The sequence below is a fragment of the Cetorhinus maximus genome, chromosome 2 (genome assembly GCF_964194155.1).
Source record: "Cetorhinus maximus chromosome 2, sCetMax3.hap1.1, whole genome shotgun sequence".
Lineage (NCBI taxonomy): Eukaryota > Metazoa > Chordata > Chondrichthyes > Lamniformes > Cetorhinidae > Cetorhinus > Cetorhinus maximus.
In genome coordinates, this window is record NC_135880.1 from 180,209,615 (window position 1) to 180,224,538 (window position 14,924).

The 14,924-nt window shown below is 41.8% G+C and overlaps 1 protein-coding gene across 1 annotated transcript in view; it reads right to left on the reverse strand.

The window, feature by feature from the left end:
• Positions 1 to 11,471, reverse strand: part of pgm5 (phosphoglucomutase 5) — a 147,988-nt gene extending 136,517 nt beyond the window's left edge. The window contains exon 1 of the mRNA XM_078530029.1: positions 10,784 to 11,471. Coding sequence (XP_078386155.1) covers positions 10,784 to 11,041 — 258 coding nt within the window. The 5' untranslated portion in view covers positions 11,042 to 11,471. The remainder of the gene's footprint in view (positions 1 to 10,783) is intronic.
• Positions 11,472 to 14,924: the final 3,453 nt, after the last annotated feature.

The following is a 14,924-nucleotide window of genomic DNA, read 5'->3' on the forward strand; positions in this document are numbered from 1 at the left end:
CAAATGATTTTGGAATATAATAGTCACTGCATGTTATGACCTTGAGAAATGTCGTCCGTGGAATGCAACTGGTCAGGGTTGAATAATCTTGGTTGTGATGTCAGGCACATATTCCAGTGTTTTGCTCAACTGTCTCCGAAGATATTATTAAAGCTTCAGTCTCGAAAATGTTGACTCTGTGTGTTTACCTCCATCAGGATTGACTGCTTGCAGTCTGGATATATTCCTGGCTTCCTGCACTAGTCATTTAAAAGGGAATGTTTTTGATGTGCATATTGACTTCAATGGAAGAAACAACTTGGGCAGGTTGTGAGTTTTACTATCGCCCAGTTTACACTCCTGCCTAAAATTAATTTCACTTGCTAATATTACAATAATGAAGCTACACACATCTCAGAATTAGTTTCAGCATTTTAGTATTAATCTTATCATTGAATGATACAGCACAGAAGGAGGTAATTCGGCCCATCATGTCTTGCAGCCTCTTTGAAAGAGTTGTCCAATTAATCCCACTCTCCTGTTCTTTCTCCATAGCTCTACAATTTTCTTCCCTTCAAGCATTTATCCAATTTCCTTTTGAAAGTTCCTATTGAATCTGCTTCCACTGCCCTTTCTGGCAGCGCATTCCAGATCACAACAACTCACTGCGTAAATAACATTCTCCTGAAATCCCATCTGGTTTTTTTGCCAGTTAATTCTTAATCTTAATTTTGTGTCTTCTGGTTATTGACTCTCCTGCCATTGCAAACAATTTCTCCTTATTTACTCTATCAAAACCCTATGTGACTTTGAACGCCACCATCAAATCTCCCTCGACCTCCTCTGCTCAATGGAGAACAAGCCTGTGCAGTGTAGTATAACATCACATTTGCAATCAATGTCAATACATGTAGGCGTATAAGGGCACTGCAGTAGTCAAGATTCACAGACATTACTAGCATTTCCATTAAACAGGAGGTTTGCATTAAATCACCAGAATAAAATCAGCATTTTTAAAATCCCAATCTACTTCGTTATTTGTATGGTTTCCAAGTTAGGAGTTATAACCAGCCTCAAGAACAGCCTAGAGAAACTGCATGTCCGTGAGTGAAAAGCATTTGAACTGCATAATAAATTAATAAAGCAGAATTATAATGCTTCCTGCTTTTTTTGAAGCTAACAACCTGGAAATTAAATTGCTTGACTTTGGTGGTGCATTGCTAAAGAATGATTCTTTAGCTAATTATACTTTTTCCTAACTATCTGATAACATATTTCTGAGCTTTATTGAAAAGTGACCATTTAGCACTTTCTGTGATTTGCTTCTTCAATAATTCCCACTATTAAGTCTGGAATTTGCTCCATATATTAACTGCAATATTTTACTGGAAACAAATGTCACTATTACCTGGGCATCCAATTGTATTAATCAGCCATCCACAATAATGCAACTCAGATGTCCCATTACTTCTATTGCAAGACATTTTTTTAATTCTCTAGTTCAGATCAGATCTGTGTTTGCTCCAGAAACATTCATCATTTCCATTTTCAGAAATAAACACCAGACAAAATGTAATGAAAATAAGGCTGATTTCTCCTGCCTGGAAAGTCTAGATCATGGATGCATAGTCTCAGAGTAACAGGCCAGCCATTTAGGACTGAGATCAAGAGAGATTTATTTACTCTGAGGGTAATAAATCTTTGGAATTCTCTGCTCTGAGAAGCTGTGGATGCTCAGTCGCTGAGTATATTTAAGACAAAGATCAATAATTCTTTTTGACATTAAGGAATTTGAAGGATATGTGAATAGGATGGGAAAGTGGAGTTGAGGTTGAAGATCAGCCATGATCTTAATAAATGGCACAGCAGGTTCGATGGACCATGTAGCCGACATCTCCTCCTATTTCTTAAGTGACGAATGGGGCTTGCTGGGCAATGACAAATTAGATTGGCCATTTACGGGTCTTCATCCTTACAGTTATAGGTCCTTATTTGAGCGTATGGCCTGCTTTACTCCTATTATTTATGTTCTTAAAACATACAGTATATGGATTTTTCCCCTTTCCTCTTTCTGCCTAATGAAAATTATTACTAAAAAGGACAAACCAAAAATTGTCACAGTACCCTTACTGAAATTATTCCTGGAACATGTTCCACTCAATATTTCAACATGCTCAAAGCAGATTCTTGTAGGTCCCAACACATTTTCTGGCAAGGTGCTATGACTCTTATAGACTGTGTAACAGAGCGAGAGGGATGATACAAGAGCACTGGGCTTTTAGAGATCCGTGTATCCACGACAGCAGCATAGCTTTAAGACATTGTATGAAATGCCAGCACCACAAGGCACTGGATATAGCTTTCAGGAAATCTTGAACCTTAATTGCCTTTCATCAGGAATGACACTCAGGCCGGAGGGTAAGGTTTTGTTCATCTCTGCATTTAAAGATGCATCTGCTGTGGATGAATAAACCTTACTTGTCTCTAGTCTGCATGTCTAGTTGATCATTGGATCCCGTGTCTGCTTCAGCATATTACAGCTGCTATAATGTTGGGGTTCAATAATTTCTGTCGGGCTGTTTTAGTCAGGGTGCTAGTCCACTGTAATATACTACCGAAGTGTTCAGTTCCAAGGCTGCAAAATCAATTTGCAAAAAGAAAACTTCATACATTTGAAAATAGTTTAATTTGATTTTAAGTTATGACATTTCTAAACTAACTCTGAACAATTGCTGATTCACTAAGGATCTATGCAAGCTATAAGCTAATGTGCAAGACAATATGAGAACTCTGAAATGCTTACCCAATTGAAAATATCTAACAAGAGAAATCGATAATCCCAAATAGCCTTGAAACTTGCTCCTATTAGACTACAACTATTGTTTTTCATGAAGGCAACGTTAACCAATGTCATGCATGTATTGTAAATCCTTAAGTGTGCTCTAAGTTAGGTATAGCTTTAAACTGGCTCTTGTCATTGTGGATCAGGGTAATAAAATTTAGTGTTCTAGTCAATATTTATCCCTCAACCAACATCACTGAAAGAGATCATCTAGTCAGTATCACAAGACTGTGGGAGCTTGCTGTGAGCAAATTGGCTGCCGTGTTTAAAACAGGGACTGCACTTCCAAATACTTCATTAGCTGTAAAGCACTTTGCGGTGTCCTGAGGTAATGAAAGGTACTTACATAAATGCAAGTTATTCCTCGATTTTATGTTTGTATATTTTATGTAGGATGCTCATTCAGAGAGCTGGTGCAGACACGATGGGCTGAATGGCCCCCTGCACTGTAGTAATTCTGCTATTGTATGTTCATAGAAGCTTAACTTTAGGATGCAATCTTTGGTGTAAGACCTTATGAAGTATAGAATCCTTTCGGAATAATAAAAGATGATTTTTTTTATCTATTGAAAGTGATCCTGTCTTTGGACAGTTTTCCTGTTCATAAACACTGCTAATCTCTCTCTTCCACTCACTGCTTTCACTCAATGTTTCACTCTCTCGGTACTTGCACAACTTACTTTTCTATTAATGTCACTGCTACAATGTGACATTCCTATTCATGTATTTGAAAACTGCAACATGGAAACTGTATTCTGAATTAGTGTTTAATTAATTTCATGTTTGTTACCTCAAATAGATTTAAATCCTAAATTGCTTTTTAAAAAACGCTCACTGCATACGCTAATGAAATTGATATCTTCATTTATACAGCATTTTGGTAGCTTTGTAAATATGCAGCTATTAATAATTGCAAACTAGGGAGGAGCAGAAGGTGGGAAGTAAAATCTTGCAGTGTAGAAGGAGGCCATTCAGTCCTCCTGTGTCTGCCAGCTCTGTTAGCCCCACTCCCCACTGCTCTTTCTCCATAGCCCTGCAAATGTTTCCTTTTCATGGATATATCCAATTCCCTTTTGCAAGTTATTATTGCACCTGCATCCACCGCCCTTTCAGGCAGCGCACTCCAGATCACAACAACTTGCTGCATCTGATAGAATTCTCTTCATCTCCCCCCACTGGTTCTTTTTCCAATTACCTTATATCTGTGTCCTCTGGTGACTGACCCAGTCAGTGGAAACAGGAAATTGTGAGAAACCCCTAATAATGTTGAACACTTTTATTAGATCCACCTTCTATCCTCAAAGGGCAATTGAAGCTTCTCCAGTCTCTGCACAACCAAAATCCCTCTTCACTGGTCTCATTCTAGTAAATCTCCCCTGTGCCCTCTTCTTGAAACTATGGTATCCTTCCTAAAGCATGGGATGTAGAATTGAACACAATACTCCAGGAGAGGCCTAACCACTGATTTTATAAAGATTTAGCATAATTTCCTTGCTTTCATATTCTGTGCCTCTTTATAAAGCCAAGGAGTCTGTACGCACAGTCTTATCAACTTGCCCTGTCACCTTCAAAGAACTTGTGTACGTGAAACCCTCCCCCCAGATGTCTCTATTCCTGTACCCTCTTTAAAATGGTACCACTTAGTTGATATTGCCTCTCTTCGTTCTTCCTTCGAAAGTACCTTCATTTCTTTGGAAGGATATCTGTGGGTTATATTACCTGGTGAACAATTCCGCTCACTAGACATTCCTGCCCATCTTCTGTCCAGGTCATGTTTAAAACACAGGTTGCAAAGATGAAATTCCAAAGCAGTGTCTCAAACAGAATCAGTGTTGGTGGAGCGTGCAATGAGAAAGTCAGAATCTTCATTTAAAGAGTGAGTTTCCTCAGCTTTTCTCTGCACAATTTGGGTTTATAAATTTTTTGGGGGGGGAGGTGGTGGGTGGGATTCCCATCACTGTCCCACCAGCAATGGGCTTGGCAGAAAAAGGGGCGTGCTGGAGCAGGGAAGGGCTGTGTGGTGTCAGGAATACTGTCAGCTTTTGCTACTCTCTTGAACCAGGTACATCCCACAAGCAATAGCAAAAGTGGGTCCAACAAGGCTGATTTCCAAAAAGAAAGCGTGGAGGCAGCCTTGCCATCTCCTTCAGGAAGATAGTTGCATGATGTATATCATTCCTACAGCACAACATGTATCATTCCTATTGGTCCAACAGCCACCAAAGTGAATTTGTAAGAAACCTCTTTACCCAGAGAGTGGTGAGAATGTGGAACTCGCTGCCACATGGAATAGTTGAGGCAAACAGCATAGATGTATTTAAGGAGAAGCCGAGGGAGGGAGGAATAGAAGGATATGCAGATAGTTAGATGAAGAAGGATAAGAGGAGATTCAAGTGGAGCAAGAATGAACTGAATAGGTTGAATGGCCTGTTCTCTGTACACTCCATTTAAAGTGCTATTAAATGTTATTAGCACTGGGGTCTCACCCCCGCACCCCCCCCCGCCCCTTCTCTCCACCCCCTCCCCCCACCTCCGCTCCCCCCCACCCACCCCCCCCACCCCTCCCCCCCCCCACCCCCCCCCACCCCCCACCCCCCACCCCCCCCCCTCCCCCACCCCTCCCCCACCCACCCAGGCTAGTTCTGGAAATATTTCCAATGTCATGTTGGATTATTGTCTGCAGATGTATTACATTGTAGACTGGGGCCAATATCTTCACTTGCACCGAGTGCCAACAGCAGCCACACAATTCAACAGAACAATTGTGTTTCTCCCAGTGTCTCCGTGGCTCGGTGAGTAGCATTCTCCTGTGTGGGAGTCAGAGGACATGGCTCCAGTGTTGTCAAATTTTAAATTTTAATGCACCTGTGAAACACCCCGATGTTTTACTCCTTCAAAGGGGCCATATAAATGCAAATTGTTGGTGTTATAGTGTAAGACTGCCAGGAGTTGCAGAATGATGTTTAAGCTATAAATGAACGATTCTGGTTGTAACACTAGCTTTTTTGTTTGAAACCTCTGCCTCTGCTTGGTGTGTGGGTGTTATGAACATTGGATGCATCAAATTTCCTTGGTCTATCCTCCTGCTCTTCATTCCCCTCATACAAAGGGTGTCACAAATGACAGCCTTAAAATGGAAACAGAGCTTTAAGGGAAGCAAGCAGTGGATTTGTTTAATTCTGAGCCAATAATTACACATTGAGGGGAAAGCAATGTCCTTTCATATCACATTCAGTGGATACCGTACACCGTAGCCCAAACAAAGTGGCTATAGACAATGTTGATTCATGGACTCTGAGGGAAAAGAAATACTTACAATTATGGTAATGCCTTCTTCAACCTCAGGACATTGCAAAGCACTTCATAGCCAGCAGACAAGTTATATTAACCTTGGTTAGAGCATACTTGGAATACAATTTGGGTCTCTACATTACAAAAAGAACTTAGGCACTTGAGAAGCTACAAAGAAAAGTTTTACTAGCTTCGTACTGGAACAGAGAGGTTATACCTATCAGGGAAAATTGAACAGGCTGCGATTCTTTTCTCCAGAAAAGAGATAGCTGACGGGTGACCTGATGGAGGTCTTTAAAATTGTGAAAGGGTTTGAGGTAAAACTATGGTCATTAGTAAGATAAATCTAATAAGGAATTCAGGAGAAACTCTGTTACCCAGACAGTGGTGAGAATGTGGAACTCACTATCATAAAGAAGGTGAGGCAAATGGCATTGACGCCTTTTAAGGTGAAGCTGGATAAACACATGAGGGAGAAGGAATAGAAGGTTATGTCCATGATGTTAGATGAAAAGATTTGGGAAGAAGCTCATGACATACAGCGTAGGCCTGTTAGGCCAATTGGCCTGTTACTGTGCTGTAAATAATTAATGCTTCTAAATTGCAAATGCTCTATCCTACACACTTTCCCTCCACCCTATAAAATCATGATACATCACATCCCCAACTCTTCAGCTTTGCCTCCAGGGCATCAACCATTGTCACCAACATATTTTCATCCTCTAGCCATCACTTTTAAAAATCAAGATACAGCTTCATTTAACGACTATCTGATGTATCTCCATCAGTCTTTAAACTCTTAAGTTTAGTGTCCTGCATTATGGCCTTTGGGCCTCTCTCTGTTTGATTAGTTTTAAAAATGCCACCATTACCTTTACTCAACATTCAAGATGAGAAAGCTAAGTCAGTGGCAAACATGTCCACCTACTTGTTTTCATATCCATATTCATAAATGTGAGGGAGTACATTTTCGTAGGAAGAATAGGGAAGTCACTTATCCCTTGGAAGGTGTGAACCTAGGTGGGGTGGAGGAACGAAGGGACCTCGGAGTATAGACACATCAATACTAAAAGTTGTGTCATGGATTCACAAGGCCTTTAAAAAAGCAAACCAAGCACTAGCTTTATTTCTAGAGGGACAGGATCATAAAGTTGGGAAGTTACATTAAACCTGTATTAAACCTTGATTAGACCATGCTTAGAGTACCAAATGCAGTCCCAGTTGCCATATTATGAAAAGGATATAGAGGCACTGCAGAAGGTGCAGAGAAGATTTATAAGGGTGATCCCAGAAATGTGTAGGTATATATATCAGGAAAGGATTGACAGGCTGGGTCTCTTCTCTATTGAAAAAAGGCTGAGATGACCTAATAGAGGTCTTTAAAATTTTAATAGAGTGAAATCCAACTAACATTTCCACCTGTGGGGAAGAGCATAATAGGATAGTCACCAAGAAATCCAATAAGGAATTCAAAGGAAACTTCACCCATAGAGGGCTAACAATGTGAAACTTGCTACTACAGGTAGTGGTTGAAGTGAATAGTATAGATGCAGTTTCATGGAGAACTAGATAAGCATATGAGGGAGAAGGGAGTAGAGGGTTACGCTGATAGATTTAGATGAAGTAAGATGGGGGGAGACTGGAGTGGACAACACCATGGACTGATTGGGCCAAATGGCCTGTTTATGTACCATATAACCTATGTAATTTTGTTTTAATTCATTTATGTGATGTGGGCTTCGCTGGTTAGGCCAGCATTTATTGCCCATCCCTAATTGCCCCTGAGAAGGTGGTGGTGAGCTGCATTCCTGAACCGCTGCAGTCCATGTGGCGTAGGCACACCCACAGTGCTGTTAGGTAGGGAGTGCCAGGATTTTGACCCAGTGTCAGTGAAGGAACGGCGATATATTTCCAAATCAGGATGGTGAATGACTTGGAGGGGAACTTCCAGTGGTGGTGTTCCCAGCTATCTGCTGCCCTTGTCCTTCTAGGTGGTTGTAGGTTTGGAAGGTGCTGTCTAAGGAGCCTTGGTGAGTTTCTGCAATGCATTTTGTAGATGGTACACACTGTTGCTACTGTGCGTCAGTGGTGGAGAGAATGAATGTTTGTGGATGAGGTGCCAATCAAGCGGGGCTGCTTTGTCCTGGATGGTGTCAAGCTTCTTGAGTGTTGTTGCAGCTGCATTCATCCAGGCAAGTGGAGAGTGTTCCATCACACTCCTGACTTGTGCCTTGTAGATGGTGGACAGTCTTTGGGGAGTCAGGAGGTGAGTTACTCACTGCAGGATTCCTGGTCTCTGACCTGCTCTTGCAGCCACAGTATTTATATGGCTAGTCCAGTTCAGTTTCTGGTCAATGATAACTCCCAGGATGTTGGTAGTGGGGGATTCAGTGATGGTAATGCAATTGAATGTCAAGGGGTGATGGCTAGACTTTCTCTTGTTGGAGATGGTCATTACCTGGCACTTGTTTGGCGTGAATGTTACTTGCCACTTGTCAGCCCAAACCTGGATATCGTCCAGGTCTTGCTGCATTTAGACATGGACTGCTTCAGTATCTGAGGAGTTGCGAATGGTGCTGAACATTGTGCAATCATCAGCGAATATCCCCACTTCTGACCTTGTGATGGAAGGAAGGTCATTGATGAAGCAGCTGAAGATGGTTGGGCCTAGGACACTACCCTGAGGAACTCCCGCAGTGATGTCCTGGAGCTGAGATGGTTGGCCTCCAACAACCACAACCATCTTCCTTTGTGCTAGGTATGACTCCAACCAATGGAGAGTTTTCCCCCTGATTCCCATTGACTCCAGTTTTGTTAGGGATCCTTGATGCCACACTCGGTCAAATGCTGCCTTGATGTCAAGGGCAGTCACTCTCACCTCACCTCTGGAGTTCAGCTCTTTTGTCCATGTTTGAAGCAAGGCTGTAACCAAGCCCTCTGTGGCTTTGACCCTCTCTATCTCTGTAGCCTCCTCCAATTCTACATCTGCCAAGATCCTTGTGCTCCTCTAATTCTGGCCTTTTGCACCTCATCACTTCCTGTCACTCCACCATTGACAGCGTGTCTTCAGCTGCTAAAGTATTTGGCTCTGGAATTGCCTCTTTCCTCTTCTTAAGACACTCCTTAAAACCTACTGCTTTGACCAAGCTTTTGGTCAGCTGTCCTAATTTCTCCTTAAGTGGCTTGGTGTCAAATGTTAATGCTCCTGTGAAGTGCCTGGGGACTTTTTTAAGCGTGTTAAAGATGCTGTATAAATGTAAATGGTTGAGCTGCCGATTTCCCAACTGTGGTGGAGCCACCCCTAAGGTGCACAATGTTCAGCTCAATGCCCATTATTGCCAGGTTCCACCCTTTCCTCCCTGGAAACATCTAAACTGTCTTCACAGGTTTCATTTTGTTGGTTCATACCAAAGAGTAACCAAGAGTGATCAAGATATCAGAAAGCACATAACACTTGCAAAACAAACCTTCGCAAAAATGTTAGACCTCTTTTGCAATAAGAACATCTCTATCCAAAGCATAATTGAATTATTAAAATGCTATATCTGGTCAAAGTTACTATATCGATGTAAATTTAGAATATGAGCAAGACAATGGAAGACAACAGAGATGAAGTTTCAGAGACATATGACGAGGATCAGTTGGACAACACACACAACTAATCAAGAAGTTTTCAGGAAAACGAGCATTCAGAAAGGGCTTTTGCAGATGATCACCAAGAGACAACTGCAATTCCTTGGTCACGTACTTAGGAGGGAGAAACGAGAACATCTGATAGTGACTGGCAAAATGGAGGGTGGCAGAGCAGGGAGGGAGACTAAAGAGGAAATACACAGGCAGCTCAAGAATCCGAACAGGTACAAGATTTGAGAACAACACCAAGATGTTGGCCATTATCAAAAGCCGTGAAAGGCTGGAGAGCCAAGATTGTAAAACATGGCACCTGAGGAAGAAGAATATACCAAAATTCAGCTGCGTCAAAATGCTAATCTGTTTTGTCTGTGCGATGCTGCCATATTTATTGCACTATTAAATCATCAATTCTGGCTTAAGACACAGATCCAACTGGTTGGCTTCTTTCAGATAACATCAGGTTATGTCTGTCTGTACCTTCTACATGTTAAACAACACCCTGAAAGTGAAATAAATCAACATTTAACTCCCTCCCACTTAAACTGAGTCTGTTCAAAAAGTGCTTTGAAACCAGGCTGGGGCAGAAAGGGAAAATTATCCACTTAAGTCCAGGCTGGTGTTTCAAAGCCACTCATCATGCTGTATTTTCCTGGGTCCCAGTATATATTTCTATAAAGACACGTTAGCTGTGCCCTCTGCTCAATGCATAGGTCGGATTGAGGGTGAAACTTTTCCAACTTGCACAAAATTAATGTCTCTCCACTTTCCCTCAACCCCCCTCCCAGTTATACTATAACCCTCCCCTCCCTCACACTTACAAGAAATTGCCCATATTGGCTGGGGTGTGAAATGAGAAGAGAAATGTTTGTTTTGATTATGTTACAAAGTTAAGGAACAAAAACAGAGATTGAGGTTCCTGGGGAAGGCTCGGTGAGAATCTAACATTTTGTTAATGCTATATCCGCCTGACTCCCTCTCTGCCTGGAATCGCAGCAGACTAGGTTTGGGTATTTTTTGGAAATACTTTCTGCCCCTTACCCCGTTGGCAGCTGCCATCTGGACAATGGTCTCTATAGCGGTCCTGCTGAAGTATCTCCCATCACTTCCTACCACCATGGTACAGCCTTGCCTGTCCCTGAGGTCTATAGAAGACAGGACGCTTTGTGTAAAGTTCTGCAGATAGTTCCTCTTGCTCTCGAAGACGGAGGTTTTCTTCCTCAAGCCACTGGTCCCGGGTTTCTGGTCGTCGTAAGGGACGGTCTGGACTGTGACCACGGGGATGGGGGTGTTTTCCATATCTGCTTGTGCTCGCTCAACACTCGCGGGGCTTCTGAAACTGGTGTGTCCTTAGCTCGTAGTCTGTGAGCTAGCAGTTGCCAACAAAACACACACAGAACAATGAGCGGGGGGCTGAACACTTTGAAAGGAACTGCAACAGCGAACCAAAAATAGCCCCTGGACAGAGCGCTGGAGAATTATCGACTTGCGCCAGTGTTGTAACTGGATGCTGTGTGTACACTGCAGGCAACACTTGTTAGAGGGAATCACTCGCTGTCAGTCCCTGAGCACAGCTCCATCTAAACACCTCCTAACGAGCTCAGGGCTGGTCCAGATCTGTCTCCGCCTCTCCCAACAATAGCAGCATAAACGACCCTACAAACACACCAGCCCCTGTGAGAGTTAACACCAAAATATTTGTTTTGCTTCTTCAGGGCTTTACAGTTCTTTACCAGATCAGTAATGCATTTTTAAAAAAATCATTCTCAGGTTGAGTGTGGTTGCCAAGGCCAACGTTCATTGCCCATCCCTAACTGCCCTTGAGAAGATAGTGGTGAGCTGCCTTCTTGAACTGCTGCAGTCCATGCGGTGTAGGTACACCCACAGTGCTGTTAGAGAGGAAGTTCCAGGATTTTGACCCAGAGCCAGTGAAGGAACAGCGATATATTTCCTAGTCAGGAGGGGAACTTGCATATCCTGCCCTTGTCCTTCTAAGTGGTAGAGGTCACAGATTTGGAAGGTGCTGTTGAAGGAGCCTTAATGAGTTCCTAGAGCATATCTTGTAGATGGTACACACTGCTGCCACTGTGCAACAGGAGTGAATGTTTAAGGTGGTGGATGGGATGCCAACCAAGTGGGTTTTGTCCTGGATGGTGTCAAACTTCTTGAGTGTTGTTGGAGCTGCACTCATCCAGGCAAGTGGAGAGTATTCCACCACACTCCTGATTTGTGCCTTGTAGATGGCAGACAGGCTTTGGTGACTCAGGAAATATTTCATTTCACATTTATCAAGAGAATAAATTGTAACTTTTAAATATATCTTAAAATTTGCTCCCAAGGTGCTTTTCACCCACTGATAATTTTTCCAAAGGCAACACAATAGGTTTTGGTTCATTACTGTAAGCTGTAGCTCAGTGGGTAGCATGCTCATCTACTGCATCAATGGTGGTGGGTTCAAATCCCACTCCATAGGCTGACACTCCTGGTGCAGTACTGAGGGAATGCTGCACTGTCAGAGGGATTGTCATTGGGATGAGATGTTAACCACAGATATGATCACCCACTTGTGTGGGTACTAAAGGTTTCATGGTACTGTGCGGGCCAATATTCATCCCTCACCATCAACACAAATTGTCTGATCATTATGACATTACTGTTTGTGGGATCTTGCTGAGCATACATTCACTGTATTCCCTACAACAGTAACTATACTTTGAAAAGTCATTATATCAGAGGTCATGAAAGGTGCTATAGAAACTTGGTAGTATATCTGTCAGTGCTACAGTATAGGCTTGTATAATCTACATTATATAGTGTACAATGTAATTATCTTGATACATTGTTTATTGTGGACATGAAATTCCCAAATATTTTGTCTTAATATTTCATTACTTGATGCAAGCCAATAAATAGTTTGTTTTCACCCTAACATGCTTTGTTTCATTTTCAATAATCCTTTAATTAATGAAACATTCACAAATTAGAGAAGAGCAGAACTACTGGCCATATGTGCAACTACATGATCTGTTCTTTCAAAAAATCCAATACTATAAGCCCCTGCATCTAAGAGCAGAATGCTGAGGACAACACCATGGATGTAGCCAAACATTTTCACTGAGTATTTACATTTTCCACCATTTTCAGCTTGTGTAAACAATGTAAGAGTGCACAGTGCTGTAAATAAAGGAATAGCCCCATTGATAGAATTCTTTTCCCAAGACACTCCTTAAAAACCTACCTCTTTGACCGAGCTTCCCGATACCTCGTCATGGGGTTAAGTGTCAGATTATGGCTGCTAACACTCTTATCAAATGCAAAAGAGATTTTACTAGGTTAATTGCACTTTATAAATACAAGTTACATAGAATTTACAATGCAGAATTTACAACACAAACTCTTCTTCACCCCAACTGGAGCCTCCTTGTTCCCATCAGCGATGTTCTAAAACAGAGTTACAGATTACAGGTTTTGAAAAAAAAAACTTTTATTGAAGAAAATACAGCAGTTTGAACATTATGGATGCTGCTCAGTTGTATGCTGAACTACCTTGTCTACAAATTAGTTAATCAGTAATGTGACTAGGCCAATCCCAATTGGCCTGGCAGCAGTCAAGAGTGAAGCAGGATGATTTAGGATTGAGCCCTGGCAAAATAAACCAATTTTAAAAATCAAGTTGGAATCCTCCAATGCAGAACCCCAAAGTAAATCCATTGTCTTGAAAGCTCTGCTTTCCAAACAACTGCATGATTATTTACTTATGCAACATTATAACTAGGGCCCCATCATCTGGACAACACCAACATTTGTTTAAATTTTTGCCATTAAGCACATGAACTCTCCCATCCCTAACCTTCTCCAGCACTACCAGCCTCAGATTGACCCACTCCTCCAGTTTTTACCTATCGTAATTGCCCCCACTATTGGCAGGCATGCCTTCAGATCCCTAAACCTGTTTGCCCCCTCTGTTCCCATAAGATGGTCCTTAAAAATCCAGCTCTTTGACCATCTTTTGGTCATCAGTTCTAGTATTGACTTGTGAAACTCTTTTCTAACATTTCTGTGAAGTCCCTTGGATCCAAAATGAAGGTTGTTGTTAGACAAGGCCCTAAATATTTTCCCTTCTGCAAAGCCTTCTCTTTCCTATTAAGACATGAAAAATGACATTCATATAATAGAATTACTTTTGTTATTTTCTGGAATAGCACAGTGTCAACATAACAGAAATCAACCAAAGGAGTCCATTCAATCCATCATGCTGATGCAAGAATTATCCTTCTACTTTTCCAATATTTGTCAAGCACACCCCAGGTTAAGTATGGAAGAGCCACATGCACAATAGAGTACCATGCACATACTTGTGTCTATCTCACCTCAACAGCACCCTCTAGTGCACCAGTGCTTTGCTTTTCTCATCAGTGTTAAATTACAAAGACAGCCTTGGCTTGTATTCCCTTGAATATAGATGATCAAGGGAAGAGAGAACCTGTTGTCTCATGGAGGGAGCCCAGAACAAGGGGGTATAGCCTTAATTAGAGCTCTGTCATTCAGGGGCAAAGGTAGGAAGTACTTCTTCACACAAAGGACGGTGGAAATCTGGAAAACTCTTCCCCACAAAAAGGCTTTTGAGGCCAAGGTGTTAATTGAAAATTCCAAAACATGACCGATAGAACTTGTTAGGCAGGGATATTAAAAGTCACAGAACCAAGGTGGATAAATAGAATTAAAATACAGATCAGCCCTTGCAATAAATGTCAAATATCTCAAGATACTCAATATCTTCTCTTCTTTCCTGATTTAATTTTTCTTCAAGTAATTGCATAAAACTTTTGTCTCCCAGTGGTTAATGCCCATTCACTATACAATGTACAGGATGCACTGAGGCATCCCACCAAGCCTCCCTTGACAGCACCTTTCCAACTCTCAATCTCAACCAGCTAGAAGGACAAGTGCAGCAAACACATGGGAACACCACTAACTGAAAGTTCCCCTCCAAGCCATGCACCATTCTGATTCGGAAGCATTTCACCAGTTCTGTTGAAGGGTCATTTGGACTCGAAACGTTAACTGTGCTCCTCTCCACAGATGCTGCCAGACCTGTGAGTTTTTCCAGGTATTTTTGTTTTTGTTCACCATTTCTTCACTGTCACTGGATCAAAATCCTGGAGTTCCCTTCCTAACAGCA